General features: G+C 36.8%; 1 protein-coding gene across 3 annotated transcripts in view; it reads left to right on the top strand.

Moving 5' to 3' along the window:
• Positions 1-1,428: 1,428 nt before the first annotated feature.
• The window catches only part of LOC139120022 (alpha-adducin-like), a 28,679-nt gene continuing 12,600 nt past the window's right edge, over positions 1,429-17,507 (top strand). Inside the window, exons 1-4 of one of the 3 annotated variants that reach the window (XM_070684031.1) lie at positions 1,429-1,714; positions 10,642-10,728; positions 11,109-11,264; positions 11,852-12,082. In XM_070684031.1, the coding sequence (XP_070540132.1) occupies positions 10,666-10,728; positions 11,109-11,264; positions 11,852-12,082 (450 nt within the window). In that variant the 5' untranslated portion in view covers positions 1,429-1,714; positions 10,642-10,665. Of the gene's footprint in view, positions 1,715-3,755; positions 4,010-10,622; positions 10,729-11,108; positions 11,265-11,851; positions 12,083-17,507 lie in introns of those variants that run through there. The other 2 variants (XM_070684032.1, XM_070684033.1) reach the window with 2 other exon arrangements.

A 17,507-nucleotide genomic window follows, 5' to 3' on the forward strand; every position in this document is an offset into this window, starting at 1 on the left:
ACCAAAATAACATTTATATGGTTTCATGATTAATGATTCGAGGCAGAAAGGGAAACATTACCCCTACCCCTTATGTTATAATTTTGTTAAAAAAATCACTTCAAATTGCCACAAGCTGAAAGGCTTAAGCTTTTTAACTTTAAAATATGCGACTTTTGTCCCATGAAACTATCCCTACCCCGTAAATTATAAATTTGTTTTTAAAAACTCACTTAAAATCGACACAAACTGAAAGATTTAAGCTTTGTAACTTTCGAATATGCGACTTTTCCCCATAAAACTATATATTTTTAGAAAGGTCTGATTCAGCACTTTCAACCGATATAACATTTATATGGTTTCGTGATTCTTAATTCGAAACAGAAAGGGAAACATTACCACTCCCCCTTATATTACAAATGGAAACGTGGCATACCACGTAATAAGAAAAGAAGCTCATGCACCCACTAAATCTCAAGATACATACTTTTAATGTTGTTGTTTTTTTATTGCAGTAAGTTTTTCCAAAAAATATAAATACTTAATAAAAAATTGTTTGAAGGAACGGGAACTTAATTATTGGGTTTGAAATTTAGCAAATTTTACGATTTACGGCCAATGGCTGATACAAAGTATAATCGACGTACGAATATTAATTTATCTCCATTAAGTTATATATCAATGAAAAGGCCATGATCCGCGCTTTTTACAAATGCAACGTTTATAGTATTTTATTGTTTCTATTTCCGTCAAGCGGTAAATATGTGACCCCTATCCCGTTGTTGAAATCCAAGATGGCGGCCAAGATGGCGGCAAATGAACCCCATGGGACAATATTTGATTTAGGGAACATCTAAATCCATTAATTATAGACCCTAAGGACTGCAAAAATGTAGTTTATATATCCATGGGGTGCATGGGAACCCTACCTTCCGACTAGACTGTATATATACCAGAGTTGTAGCTTTGTGCAAACATCTAGTTGGATCATATCAATTCATGGCCAATTTGCATATTTGATGATTTTTTTTGTAATTAGGGTGCTGTGTCAAGAAGTACCAATTCAAATTTGATGAATCGTGGTCCAGATGTTGATATACAGGAGTTGTAAGAGTGTGCAAAGAAATTAAGCAGGATTATGTCATGTAATTGATCATTTGCATATTTAATGATTTTTCATAATTCTGATAATATGTCAAGAAATACCGACTCATATTTGATGAACCTTGGTACAGATATCCATTTACTATAGCTGTAACCGTGTGCAAAACCTTGCCCTGGATGACGTCTCGGGCCTATTTTCATGCAAATATTATGACCTATTCAAATGAGATGACCCTGGCCAAGTCACAATACGACATTGACTCAATACATGTAGAGATCATGGTAGAAGGTTACCCCGACCTATATACAAATTTATACATTTCACGCTATTGGTATGACCCTGGCCTATTCACAATACAAATACACGTACACACAGTGGTAAATGACCTAGGCCTATTCTCATGACAAATACATGTACGAAACATAGCAGATAACCACGACCTCTCCAAGTAGCCGACCAACCCAAATACCAAGATAAATCCTGTCACAGTGGCAGCTTTATCAACCGATGACGTCATCTGTGGTTATCTAGGGGCGATACAGATTGACTACAGCGATATCTGTTTATGTTTTAATACTTAAATGATATCCATAACCCCTATTGGCAGATAACAAGTACAAAGACATCAACGTAAGTTTCTTTAATATACAAGGGAGCGATATCGCCTATACAAAATCTAGCGATATAGTACAGTGTATTTAAGTGGGGTGCATGGTCACCGAATCGAAGTACAACAACCACAGAATACTTCTTTAGGCCTAAACTAGGTCATTTCGATCTGTGAAATAGCCACCACTTTAGGAAACAACATATATAACAACATGCTTGTTGAAGTAGGCCTATCAAAACAAATTTTATTCATGAAAATCGGTGATCAGTTGAGCATTGTCCCTTTGAAACCGGACTTTGAAAGCAACCGAACAACACGTAGGCCAACACAGCTGTGTCATCGAAGCTCATCTCTTTCCTAAATGACACCACCTATCACTGATATTACTTGTGACTGCTTTTCATACTCTCAATAAACACCAAATACCTAAAATCATGGATCAGGTCGTGATCTCGCAGGTCGCAGTGTCAAACTCGCAGGTGGCAGCTAGGCCAGAGCACCGGGAAGTCGCAGGTTGCAGTTTGACAAACACGCAGGACGCAGGTCGCGGTTTTGAAGTCGCAGGTCGCATGTCGCATGTCGTGACCGGATTTCATAGTTACTGTGACCAACTCTTTAGGGTTGGAAGCGGTGGCTGACTGGTTTTGTGTTAGGCCTAGCAGCTAGGCGATGTTGCCGTGAGTGTGTGGGGTTGGAATCCCGTTTGGGGTTATAGTAAAAATTTATGTTGCTATAGGCCTATATGGTTGGTCAATATTTGGGAAAGAGTATGCACACTTTCGATATCTGTGCAGGGCCAATGTGCAAACCGACGCCGTATCCGAAAGACAACGATGAGTCCCCGACTACGTAAATCCCCAACCGCCCTCTCTCTCGTGTCAAGTGTAGCCATTTCAATGTTTTATTTGGACGACATTGGTTTAACGGTTGACAGCCACCGCTCGATGTTGACGTCATTTCGGGTATCGGGTATGACCTCTATCATAATTCTTGAATGTTTTATTCATGCCGTCTTTAATTCCAGACTCTCAAAAAGTGAACATCGCTGCTAATAATATTTCATCCTTCTTCTCCAAAGGCGGTAAACTTATTCACTTCGTTTGTTAGCCCTGGCGGAAGAAGTCCGATGGTCGTATTTAACTGCTTGCGTGCGTGTGTGCGTACGTGCGTCCGTGCAAGCAGATATGTCAGACATGTCTGAGACAATTCCTTTGAAACGCGATATAAGCATAATAAAGTTTGGCATACATTTACACGTTCTTTGTTTTTTGTGTGGCATGTATAATTAGAGCTAATTTGCATGATAAGTGATTTTCGAAAAAACTCTATTTCTCAAGAGACTCCACCAAATTTGATGAAACTTTGTAAATACGTTTTTTCACATAGCGCTCTAATAGCAAACAAAGACTGACTCAAATGTGAAGAAAATTATTACAGATATTTATATACCAGAGTTGTAGCTTTTTGCAAACATTTAGTTGCATCATATCAATTAATAGTTTATTTGCATATTTGATGAATTTTTGTAATTAGGGTGCTATATCAAGAAGGCCCGATTCAAATTTGATGAATCGTGGTCCAGATGTTGATATACCAGAATTGTAAGAGCGTTCAAAGCAATTAAGCAGGATTGTGTCATGTAATTGATCATTTGCATATTTAATGATTTTTCATAATTCTGATATGTCATGAAATACTGACTCATATTTGATGAACCTTGGTACAGGTATCCATTTACTATAGCTGTAACCGTGTGCAAAACCTTGCCCTGGATGACGTCTCGGGCCTATTTTCATGCAAATATTATGACCTATTCAAATGAGATGACCCTGGCCAAGTCACAATGCAATATTGACTCAATACATGTTATCATGGGAGCAGGTTACCCCGGCCTATATACAAATTTATACATGTCACGCTATGGGTATGACCCTGCCCTATTTACAATTTAAATGCATGTACACACAAAGGAAAAATGATCGCAATCATACCAATCCATAATCCAATGACAGTAGGTCAGAATTCGCAAGGCAATAGTTGTAAACATAGACACAAAACATAAAAAATAACCTAGGCTTATTCTCATGACAAATACATGTACAAACCATATCAGATAACCAAGGCCTTTCAAGATTAGCCGACCAACCAAAGTACCCAGATAAAACCTGTCACGGTGGCAGCTTTATCAGCCGATGACGTCATCTAGGGTTATCTAGGGGCGATGAAGATTGACTACAGCGATATCTGGTTATGTTTTAATACTTAAATGATATCAATAACCCCTGTTGGCTATAACCAAGTACAAGGACATCATCGTAAGTTTGATATTTCTTTCAGCTCAGCTGGTGGACAGAATTGTCCTCGAGGCTATCTTTCGCCCAGTTTAAGCGATGTATCCATTGCTTCGCTTCGATAAAGTTTGTTTGCGATGTATGATTTTGTCTGCGGCTTCTCTGTACGTTGTGAGTTCGAACCCTGTTGAAACCATCATATTTAATATATTCATGCGAATATAAGGCTACCGTGACAATGCGGGGGGAAAAATCTAGCAATATACTTTAACTTTAACTTTAACTTTAACTTTATTGACGTTATTCCCTCAAAGGTGAACATAGTCAAGAACTAATACTACAAAAATAAGAAAAGGATACCTATCAAAAAATAATATATATATATATATATATATATATATATATATATATATATATATATATATATATATATATATATAATATATAATATATATACATATACATATAAGATATAACTTTATGCAGAATATGAAATGTGAGGTAATCTTAAAAAAATATATGTTTCTTGGATGAATGTTGTGAGGTATATCATGCTATCTGTATTGCTCATTATGTAGCAAAATTTGGCTTGCAAATCCCAGTTGTTGAAGTTTTCATTGTTGACTGCTTTCGAGTCTAACAATTTTTGTCGTGATTGTGTATGACATGGACAACACATGATATAATGAAATTCGTCCTCAACTGAGTTGGTATCACACCTATTACAAATTTGTCCTCAGCTTTTGGTTTTGGTCTCATGTGTCTACCTTTCTCAATCATCAGATTATGGTCACGTATTCTCAGCTTGGTAATGTATTTTCTGTCATTTTTATCCTTGATCAGCTTAAATACTTTCCATTTTAAAATCCGTTTTAAACTTTCTATAAATGCGTAATTTGTTATTCTCTCCTGATGATGTCTTTTCTGCATTAACTTCATTTTTCCATTTAAAATGTAGTCATTACTTATCTTATCTGTTAAGTTTTTCACACTATGTTTATCATTTTGCCAAAAATTACCAACACCCTCCAGTCCTGTAATTTCTTGCATTGCAGTTGCCCAGGCCATGTTATTGTTAGTACAAAATACCATCACCTCATGGATCAAAGTATTTTCTTTCTTCGTGTATGTTCTATACCAATATTTAACCATCATTTTCTGGATAAAAGTTAAAAGAGGATGCCTGCCCATCTCACCTCTCACTGCTAAATTTGTTGCTGACTGATTAACTTGGAGAAGTATTTTACACAACTTAAGATTCAATTTTTCAATTGGTGTCCTATCTGAATATTTCTCAGTTCCCCAAATTTCACATCCGTAAGTTAGTATAGACCTGATAACATGGTCAAAATATGAATCCATGCATGAATATTTATGTTAGCTGATGAACTGACAACTTTTCTAATATAAAAGAACGCTTTCAGTGCCTTCGTTGTATAGAGTCTCCTTTGCAATGTCAAACTTCCCATTACATTTGAAGTCTATGCCTAAGTATTTGTAGCTTTGAACAATTTCTAATTTCATACTATTATAATAAAAGTTATATTTATGACGAAGGACCCTAGCATTCTTGTTGAAAACAATGATTTTAGTTTTGTTAGTGTTGACTTCTAAATTCCAGTCATTACAATATGAATGAAGTTTATCAAAGCAACGTTGTAATCCAGCCTCTAATTCTGCAATTAAAACAAGATCATCAGCATATAATAGGAAATTGATCAGAGACTGTCCTAAATTAATGGTTCACACCTATCATCAAAGTAACCTGATAAATCGTTAACAAACAGATTAAAAAGAATGGGACTAATATTGCAACCTTGCCTAACTCCACGCATTGATTTGAACTGTCGTGTGATTCCATCATTAAGTTTTATACTGTATTTGACTTCGTCATACATACTTTTAATTATTTGATAAATATTGCCATTAATATTGTGTGTTAGTAACTTATAATAGAGCCCTTGACGCCAAATACTATCAAATGCCTTTCTAAAATCAACAAATCCTACAAACAACCTATTTATATTTTTCCTTTTATCCTTCGCATTTTCAATGTTTGATTTATTAATATACTTATCAATAACCGATTTTAAGATGAACATGTTGTCTGTTGTTCGAAATCCAGGCCTAAACCCAGCCTGATATTGACTTAGAATATCATGACTCTCAACATATTTATGTAATCTGTTATTCAAAACTGAAGTGAAAAGTTTTGAGTGACAACTTGATAGAGCTATCCCTCTGTAGTTATTTGGGTTATTTTTATCCCCTGATTTGAAAAGTGGTTTTATAATGCTAGTGCGCAAAATGTCTGGAAACTTCTTTGAATTTAAAATACTATTAATAATTAAAGAGTTTTGTAATTGGTTTCAGAAGGACATACTGACCACTTATTAAAATTTCATTGATTATTTTATCATCACCTGGCGACTTTTTCTTTTATAACTGTTTAATTGCCTTCAAGATTTCAGAGTAAGTAATATCCCCATTCATTCTTCATTAATTTCCTTACTTTCTAGCTCCTTTAATATATTTCTAATTTTTGTCTAATTTTGAACTATGTTTATATTTCTTATTTTGATTTGAGAAATGCTTGATCCATTCCTCAACACTTATACTATTACTGATATCATCATTTATTGGTAAGGAATTGTTGGTTTTTTAATTCTTTCAATGCACTCCAGAATTGATCTAACTTACCACCATTCACTTCCGTGATATTATTTAAAAGATTCTCCTGGTACATTCTGTTTTTAGTTCTGATTAATTTTTATACTCCTTCTTAAGTTGAAAATATCGACCTCTCACATATGGGTCATTTGGATATTTCACAATCAGTTTACCCATTGCTCTAACTTCACGTTTTATTATAAAACATGATTTGTCATACCATCGACGACCTGTTTTCTTTTTCACATTGCCTTTCTTTATAACTTTATGAGTGCAGGTTTTGAGTGACATGTCTGCAGCCGTGTAAATTATATCATTCAAGCCTTGTACAGCATCATCAATATTACCAGTCAAATAATTTGTGTGTAAATACTGAGTAATTTTGGAACTGACTGGTGGGCTTTGGAGAGCCTCTTGATACTTCTCAGTTGAACTTTGTTCCCATAAATATCTTTTGGGAAGGGGGTTAAGACCGGTACTGTTGTCCACATTTTCAGTTCTGACTTGCCCAGTGAGTGCAAAAGATAGTGGACAATGGTCTGATAAGTGGGTCAATTGGTGAACTCTTAAGTATTGAATTTTAAAGTGAAGGCTTGATTGTGCAATTACATAGTGCACAAGGCTTGAGCCGTTATATGTGTAACATGTAAAATCTCCATACAAGTCGCCAATTGCAACAGTGCATACAAGTGATTATCACTATATCAGCTAATCTAGATAATAGAGTAATCTAGGATATATTCTAGGGTAGAGTTGCGAAGGAACTTCGACGCCAACACTGTTGGCTTTGTTCAACTCTTGCTAGATGGATGGTCAATTTTCGGGAATGAGTGTGCACACTTTTGATATCTGTGCAGCGCCAATGTGCAAACCGACGCCGTATCCGAAAGACAACGATGAGTTCCGGACTACGTAAATCCCCAACCGCCCTCTCTCTCGTGTCAAGTGTAGCCATTTCAATGTTTTATTTTGACGACATTGGTTTTAACGGTTCACGGTCACCGCTCGATGTTGACGTCGATTTCGGGTATCGGGTATAACCTCTGTCGTCACTCTTAATGGATTATTTATGGCGTCTTCAATACCAGACTCTCAAAACGCCTTCTTCTCCAAAGCCGGTAAAGTTATTCATCTCGTATATTATTTGTCTGTGGTACCGCCATGCTCCTAGCTTGCGTCGAATGCCCCGAGGAAAGCCCAATACCAAGAATTGCTGTCTTTTAACCCAAATTTACCTTCCTCAATCATTGTGCATGGGTTTATTGCACCAAAATGTCGGTATTAAATATTTGTCTTTATTTATCTAAACTCTGTATACCGCGAAAGTAGGTTGCACAGCCGACTGCAGTTACCTCCGTGAACGAGTGCTGTATGATCGACGCCTTGGGCCTGTCCTTTCTTCCTCGAACAGCCCTGATCAGCGGTGATCTCACCTGATGGCAATACCACGATCATTGTTGTGGCTAGCTTACAAGCACAAAATAACCGTAAAGTTCAAACGCACTCGAATAGCACAAGCACCAACACTATGCGTGTATTAGGCTGCGTTCACAAATAACGATTGGGGTGGTGGCTGTAATTAGAGCGTAGTCGCAACGTTTGTAAAGACAAAGTTATCTGACTTCTAGCTGTCTGGTAATGATTGCCTAGGCTCGCAGATGCGTTATAGGTTACAGTAATGAGCACATGGCAGAACGAGACAAGGAACACTCAAAAGTGAGGCAAGGACAAGAACACATGGCGGCCAATGAATGAGTTGCATTCGGAACAGTAAATATTAATGAGACTTGAGGACATATAGGCAGCCAATGAATGAACGCAAATGGGACATAGGGACATAAGACCTACCAATCAACGTGAGCGACGTTGGGGTTTAGTACAAAAATGTATGTCCTAAATGATATACGTCTAATACAACACTGTCTCAATGCATGTACAGATCATGACAGAAGGTTACCCCGGCCGATACACAAATTTATACATGTCACGTTATGGGTATGACCCTGGCATATTCACAATACAAATACACATACACACAGTGGAAAATAACCTAGGCCTATTCTCATGAAATACATGTACAAATCATAGCAGATAACCAAGGCGTTTCCAGAATAGCCAACCGACCAAAATACCAAAACAAAACCTGTCACGGTGTTAGCCCTATCAGCCGATGATGTCATCTAGGGTTATCTAAGGACGATAAAGATTGACTACAGCGATATCTGCTTATGTTTTAATACTTAAAATGATATCCATAGCCCCCACTGGTGGAAACCAAGTACAAGGAGATCATCGTAATTTTGAAATTCCTTTAATAACGATACATTCGTGCTATTATACGGCTACCTTGATAATGCAGGGTAAACTATCTAGCAATATAGCACAGTGCATATAAGTGATTATTACTATACCAGCTAATCTAGATAGTAGGGTAATCTAGGGTAGATTCTAGGGTAAAGTTGCGAAACTAACATCTGAAGAGTAACTTCCACACCAAAATTGTTGTCTTTGTTCAACTCTTGTATATGGTTGGTCAATTTTCGGGGAAGTATTTTTCGATATCTGTGCAGCGCCAAGACAACGATGAGTTCCCGACTGCGTAAATCCCCAACCGCCCTCTCTCTCTCTCTTGTCAAGTGTAGCCATTTGAATGTTTTATTTTGTCGACATTGATTTAACGGTTGACGGCCTTGGCTCAATGTTGACGTCAATTTCGAGTATCGGGTATGACCTCTATCATCACTCTGAATGTTTTATTCATGCCGTCTTCAATACCAGACTTTCAAAACGCGAACATCGCTTCTAATAATATTTCATCCTTCTTCTCGGAAGCCGGTAAACTTAGGCTGCGTTCACAAATAACGATTGGGGGAAGTGGTTGGAGGAATCGCGATTGAAATCTAATTTTTTTCAGGACCCCCTCTTCAATACCCTAAAAAGTACAGCAATAGTATAGACCATTTCAAATCCTAGTTAAACCTGTTAGACTATCATCGGTTATCTCATGGCGGTTCAAGACGATGTAACCAACAAAATGAAATTCAAAGTCACAACAAAATATAGATATAAAAGCTAACGGCATATCCAGTATACAACTATGTACAGTATTGTTTAATTACTGTAATTAAGGAAATATGTATAGACATACTGCAGCAAATGTGATGAAACTCGGTAAGATGTTTAGCCCACAGCGTTGTAATAGAGAAAAAAATAATTAGCATTATCTTGTCAATTATTGCTAATTTTTGAATTTAAAGAATTTCCAAATAAGTGCCCTCCGTCCAAAAATACTCCACCAAATTTGATGAAAAATGGTACGGACGTTAATCTCTGAATACTCTAATACTGTGCGAAGACATTAAGCAGTATCATGTCAATTAACTGCTTATTTGCACATGTAATGAACTTTAGTAAGAAGTATGATATGTTTAGTAATACTGCAGCGAATTTAATGAAACTTTGTATAGATGTTGATCTCAAAGTGTTGTAGTAGCAAACAAAGACATTTGGTCGTATCATGTCAATTTATTGCGTATTTGCAGTATCAATAGCTAATTATTATGGAAGTCTCTTCTGCACAGAACAAAGGGGCATATTTTGGTCACATCTGGCTGGCTGACTTTTTTATGTCAAGAGCCATTACTCAGACATGCCATGGACTCGTTTCTTGCAGATTTGTTTAATTTTGACATTTGAAGAGCCAGGGCATGACATACTCATTCTGTCCAACTAGGTAAAAGGACATAGCCCTCTTCCATTTATACTATAACTAATGTCTGCTTATTTACAATCCAATACAATATTGGCATTAGTCACGGACAGGACTTTGGTCCCTGCATTTCTTTATTCATCCTCATCATATCGGCTTCAATTTTAAGTCAACTCCATTGAAAAATTCCAAGTTGCAAGAGGGACTATGTCATTGCCGATGAGTTGTTCATATATAATGTTAGTTGAACGTCAATATGATTCATTTTCATTTGTAGTTTTTGTACCCAAGATTTGAAAACATGGCATCAAGCAAAGTTTTGAAAGGTGACTTTGCGAAGACTTTGGAGAGTACTGTCAGCATTGTAAGTGCCAGACAGTTTACTCTTTAGTTACGCTGATCGATTTTCTGGGGATGTTAAGATATGACATAGTAATAATGTTGAAGGACCAAAGCCATTCCTCAAGCAATTTCTTTCGCAACCAGTGCTCGAAACATGTTAATAATGGGTGAAGATTCACACATACAATGTTAGGGAAGATTTACTTCAGTTTATTGTTAGATGAGGAGGCTTGACAAAATTCATTGAAAGGAATTCGAACATGTTGTCCAACTGAAGGAGATAAACTATTTCAAGCAAAACATCTATTGTTTGTCTGCACAAATGTAATATTTCACACATGCGAAAATTAAAAGCATGCAAAAATAGTCAAAATCGAGACTTTTATTGTATATTTCTCAAAGGCCGGCCCTCACCAATACAAGTTTCCAATCTGCGATGATGACTTGAATGGTATTAATGCCAGTCAGGAAGAGAAAGAACTGAGATGCAAATTAGCTGCAGTCTACAGACTGATCGATTTGCATGGATGGTCAAACAACGTATTCAATCATGTAACAGTAAGTACATGCATGGTCGAAAGAAGTAAATTTACTGAATTAGTAGAGTGCACTGGTCAAATAACGTGGACTTAAATTAAATCAGCTAAAATATGGTCAACTCTGACCCCCGTTAAATTACTTGACACATGATGGACATATTTCTTTTCTGTTATCACATAATTCTTGATAAATTTGGAAAACCTCAAAATAAGCTTATGGCATCAATCACCAGGCATCATTTTAATTTACTTTGCATCGGCGTAGTTTCAAATGCACTACTGAACTAACTTTGAAAAGAAAAGTTAAATCCCATAAACTAGATAGAGTTTTAGGAAAACTCAATTAAGAGTGCATATTCAAGGAGCAGATGATTTACGAAACATACTGGCCACATTTTGTAACTTTGCAAATTTAGCGATAACTTTGAGTGTGACACGACCTACCGTTTGATCTGTTACGCACTTTTAACTTTGTTGTATGCAGCTATAATGGTACTATTCGTGGGCATACCTGAACCATATTTCTTCAAAAGTTGTTTTTGAATGAGATTTTTCGAATAAACAGCATGGGCTCTTTCATTGACGACCCCGTCTTGTCGTATATAGGTTAATGTGTCCAAAGACCACACCCAGTTCTTAATCAATCCATTTGGATTGATGTTCTACGAAGTTTCAGCTTCTAATCTGATCAAGGTCGATCTGGAGGGCAACATCTTGGAACAGGGCAGCACTGATTACGGTTGCTTCATCCCGGGTTGGTTGCTGCAGTCTGCAATCCACGCTGCTAGACCAGACTTACAGTGCCTTATCCATGTGCACACACCGGCTGGTACTGCTGTGAGTATACTCCTTAAACGATACGGTAGTAAACTCCTATTGCCTGGTCATAAGGGCAATAGTGCCCGTCTGTTACCCCAAGGGGCCGTGTGTTACCGGAAACACATCGCTATTCCCCGAGGCCGTAGGCCGAGGGGTATAGCGATGTGTTTCTGGTAACACACGGCCGCGAGGGGTAATAGACGAGCACTATAGCCCGAATAAAGACCAGGCTGTAGGTGTTTTATAACACACCACATGCTCATGTTGTATTGTTGTCCAGTTTTTAATGAGTTTTGACATTTTGCACCTCAATAACAATCCGTTGTGACAAGTTTACTGGGCGATGTTTCCACAGCGGTTTCAGCTGTACGTGGTACCACTTTCTTTCAAAAAATATTCTAAGCATACCTAGCGACATCCTTAGTTGCACTTTAATCTTTTCCGTCGATGAGCTTTTCAAGTTCCTACGCTGTTGGAATGTTGGAAAATGTTGGAAAATCTGTTTCAGAGAATGTGTCGTTACCTATCCCGGACGCACATCACGTTAAGGTCACCCGCCATTGTTGCAAAGCTGCAGACGACACTACGGTCATGTGACCGGGCACTTTTCCAAATTTGGTCAAAACTATTTCCCTAGGGAAATAGCTTTTCAAAAAATACCCTCTGACGTCACTTTTGTCGATCCGGTGGGGACTAGACGTATATATTTTCTTGTCACGTGACGTATTCTGGCCAATCGCGACACGGAATGAGCATGTGGCGTGTTATAATTTGTCATAACGTATGTTCAATTAAATTGTTAATGCTGGACGATCGAGACAGATAAATTCTGTTACGTCTGAATTTGTTCAGCTGGTGAATATATAAATATTAGAAAAATCTTGATATGCCTTATTTTGTTTTGTGCTTGCTATTCATTAGTCTTTAAGGCCCCCTATAATTAGATTATTTCGTATGAGTGAGCCGTCTATTGATTGTTAGGAATTTGACATGAACCAGGGTAAGCAAATTTTTCAAGGCAATATGTTCTATATTCGGTGCACCTGTTTACGAGGCTTCACTCACTCTTTACGTGATTTCTGGCTCTAATCGTGACATTTAATGTTTGAAATATAATTTAAAGTTCCATTTAGCAAAGTTAATTCGAACGGACAAAAGGTAATGTTTGAGTGCACGTGTGAGGGCTCTTTTACCTGATGGCAATACATACGTGTATGCCTTCATAAACTATTAACAAAAGAAAGCATTCCTAATTTGCCAAAAAAGCTGTCAAATGTAAAATAAAACTATTCTTTTTAAAGTAAAGGAGCCGAAGGGAAAAAACGTTGCTCTAAATTTTGGGCATGTGCTGGCGGGAGATGATCGGTGAACAAACGAAAAAGCAGTCTTATGAAAACAGCGAAACACTAGATTATGTGAAATTAAGTTCTTTTTACAGTTAAGGAAAGTAAGTGACATGGTGAGAACCATTGGGTTAGGGAGGATATGGGAATGTCAACAGATTTGTTCTTCATTTTTCGAGGTGTATTTGAGCGGCATTTTGTCATTTTTTTCTGATCATATGATTGACAATCATATCAAACTGAAAAAGAAATTTAATTAAATAAATTGCATGCAACGCTCTCAATGAAAGTCATTGGGATGAAACTGTTAGACTATGCAAAACCAAAGTGTGGTGGATGTTTGAGGGATATCCTCTCCCATACCCCCTCCCATGATAGAACATTTTGTGATACACTGAACAAAGCTAGATGAACTACAAAGTAAATTGTATCCATGATGTTGTACATTGTAAACATTTGGGGAGATAAACATGAATAGCTATAACAACTTTGCTTGGTTACTGAAGGGTGAGGGTTTGGCCGAGCGATTTTGACTGTGATGTTTTCAAAAGATGACCAGGTGCCGTACGTTGTGAGTTCGAATCCGATCGAAACTTTTCTTCATGAGTCACTGACAATCATTATACAGTAACAAGCCATTCATTTCACTGAAGTCTATGCTGTTAATGAAATGTCCACATTCTTATCGTATGATAACACAAAGTTAAAACTTTGAATAGTAAAGATTTTGAATTTTAGAGCAAAAGCGTGTGAATAGAGGAAATCATTTATTTTTTACCAAATTTGTTATTGTTTGAGCCTCAATTTCAGTGATTTAAAGTTTCATTCGTTGGAATATTATAATCTTCTAGTATTGTCAATTTTGTATAACCTTTCAAAGTTCTAGATATTGTCTATTATCTTCACTATTTGGCAAAATGTATCCAGGAATTTACAATTTACAAAAACCGAACACCAGATGGCTAGATGCACATAAGCGGTTAATACAAATAATGTCAAGAAAATTCATAGAGATACACGTACAAATGGAAACCCCCCATTAGGCTGAAAAATCTCAATTATCAGCTTGGTCACTGTTACTAGGAGCCCAAGACCTCTGGCGCTTGGGCTCCTATTGTTGTTACTGGGTTTCAACTTTCTTCCTCTTCCTCTCTTCCTGTTTTTCTTCAGCAACTTCTTCGTCTGTATTTTTTTGCCAAGACAGATCTCTGAAACTATTGAGCGCAGCTTTTTCAAACTTGAAGGGCTTATTAAGTCTACCGAGTACTAGTGCACATGACCCTTTCAACACAGCGGATCATGTTATCTGGCTACCATCATAGATTGAAATATTGAATTCTCCCTAATTTGCATAAAACATGATATATCAAAATTTCAAGGTCATTTACCTTGTCGTTTAGGAGTAGATTTTAAGTGATTTTTAAAATTTTCCCTATCATATTAATTATGCAAAATCACTGTATCTTTGGCAATACAGGGGCTACAGGGGAGATTCTTTGTCCCATATGACAGTATTTTTGTTGACCTTGAGTGACCTTGACCTTCTTCAATGTATCTCGGCTCCCATTCAAACACTGTTGCATCAAATGACCTGTAATTCGGCATACAGTTAAACTCATATGGTTACCATGTCAACTGGAAACATGACCTGGCGGTCATCTTGGCTGGAATCATTAAAATTCATCTCAAAATTCTGTGAACACATTTTGTATACCAGAGGGCCAGATTCCTATATGTGAAAGTTAAAGGTAACTGTCCCTGTCGATTTTGAGAAGATTTCTAACGATTATATTTCAGTGTTTTCTGTGACCTTTGACCTGCCCTATACCTCTACAGCTCAGCTATGACTATTACTTATTCTGGCTTGTATATGAGTGCAATAGGACTGTTGTCTATACAACAATGGACAGTCAGGGACCAAATTCCAAACCTCAATTTACCCCTGACCTTTGACTCTCACTATATCCCCTACTACATTATTTATGCACATATCTAAGTCTGGCCTACCTGATAGAGAAGTGTGGGAGCATATGATTTTGACAAAATTTCACATGACCAGCCACATCCTGTACCTCATTAATTTTGCACATTTCAAATTTTTGACTTGCCAATAGACTATAAGAGGTCTGATTTTTGGTACACAGGGGAAAGTATGGAAGCAAAGTTTTTACACAATTTCAAATGACCTCGATGACCTTTGACCATAAATATGCATATATATACATATAACCCCTAGTAACCCCTAGTAATATTGCCTTCATATTCGGTATGATTGGAGAACTTATGGCGCCACATCCTGTTCTTCATTAATTATGTGCATATCTAATTCCGGGCCAGCAAATTGAGCTGGAGGTTTTATTTTTGACACAGAGGGATATGTATCGAAACTAAACCTTTAGCCAAAATATCATGTGACCCAGATAACCTTTAATTTCACAAATGGGTCTTTAAGTCAAACAACTCGCATTGCCCCTAACTCTGATTTTTAACAAGTCACTTCAAACTGATGTTTTCCCGTCTTTGTTTAAAAGGGGCAACGTTGTTCCTATTTTAAATCTGTGTCTCGGAATGAGGCCAGCAATTACCGTTTAATATCACTACTTCCAGTCTTCAGTAAAGTTTTTGAGAAAGCATTTTTTCCTCACATTTACAATCATGTACAGAATTCACTGTATATCAATCAACGTGGTTTTGTAAAATGCCACTCCACTGTTACTAATCTTGTTTCATGCACCGACTATTTATCTACTGTTATGAATAATCGGGGTCAAGTTGACTCAATATATCTCGACTTCAGCAAAGCATTCGACTCAGTTAACCTCAGGCTCCTACTTTATAAACTCTCACATATGGTTTCAATGGCAATATTTTCAACTGGTTTCATTCGTATCTTTCAAACAGAGTTCAGCGGGTAACAATTAACGGTCATTTCTCGTCTTGGTGTAACGTTACTTCTGGTGTCCCCTAAGGATCCCAATTAGGACCTCTCTTATTTATATTGTACATAAATGACATCAACTCATCTGTTGCCAACTATATGTCACTGTATGCAGATGATTCAAAATTATACAAGCAAGTTTTTGATACTGAGGATTGTAGGTCATTACAACAAGATCTAAACACATAGAGAGATGGTGTGCGATATGGAAATTGAAACTTCATTGTAAAAAGTGCATGATAATTTCTTTTACCAACGAAAAAGTACCCATTTCTTATGACTACACACTTAATGATGAGATTGTAGATAGAGTGACATCAATTAAAGATCTCACAATCTCAATTTCTCCACTCACATAAATGCGGTCACTCTCTAAACTTTTAAATAATTTGGTTTTATTAAACGTACTTCTAGCAAGTTTTAAATGTAAACACCCTTAAGACTTTATAAACAACACTTGTAAGGAGCCAACTTGAGAACGCTAGCCAGGTTTGGTCTCAACACCAACATTACCTTATCAATCGACTTGAAAGGGTTCAGTGTAAATTTGTAAAATACTTGTGTGGCAGACTAGGAATAGCATACTCATCAAATAACTACAAGCCACTTTGTACATGTTTTAAACTTCCGCTTTTACAGGAGCGTAGACATTTTTTAGATATGACTCTCTTTTATAAGTGTATGTTTTACTCATACGATTGTCCTGAAATTTTAGAGAATATTTGTTTTAATGTACCTTCCCGTTCATACGCGTAGTACAGCTTTTTAAACCGACAGTATCTAAGAATAATGTGCACTCGTTTGCATTCCTTCAACGTTCAATGAACATACAATTTTACCGAATCAGACTTTTGATATTTTTAATTGTAGCTATGGTAAATTCCGCAGATTTTTATTCAACTCGAGTCATTCGTCGTAATTTTGCAACTTTTGTTCCTCCTGTATGTTACTTGTTTGTTATTTACTTGTTTTCTGGTTGTATGTTTTGTTCTGTATTTTTATTTATTTTTTTGCTGGAACTGTAAATGGGCGCAAGCTCGTTGTTCCTAGTCAAATAAAATAAAAATAAAGTCAGTTACCACAAATTCTATATTTGATATATTCTATATTCATATTCGATTTGATGGACCATCTAAAGTCACCACATACTGTACCTCATTAA

The sequence above is a fragment of the Ptychodera flava genome, chromosome 20, assembly GCF_041260155.1.
Source record: "Ptychodera flava strain L36383 chromosome 20, AS_Pfla_20210202, whole genome shotgun sequence".
Classification (NCBI taxonomy): domain Eukaryota; kingdom Metazoa; phylum Hemichordata; class Enteropneusta; family Ptychoderidae; genus Ptychodera; species Ptychodera flava.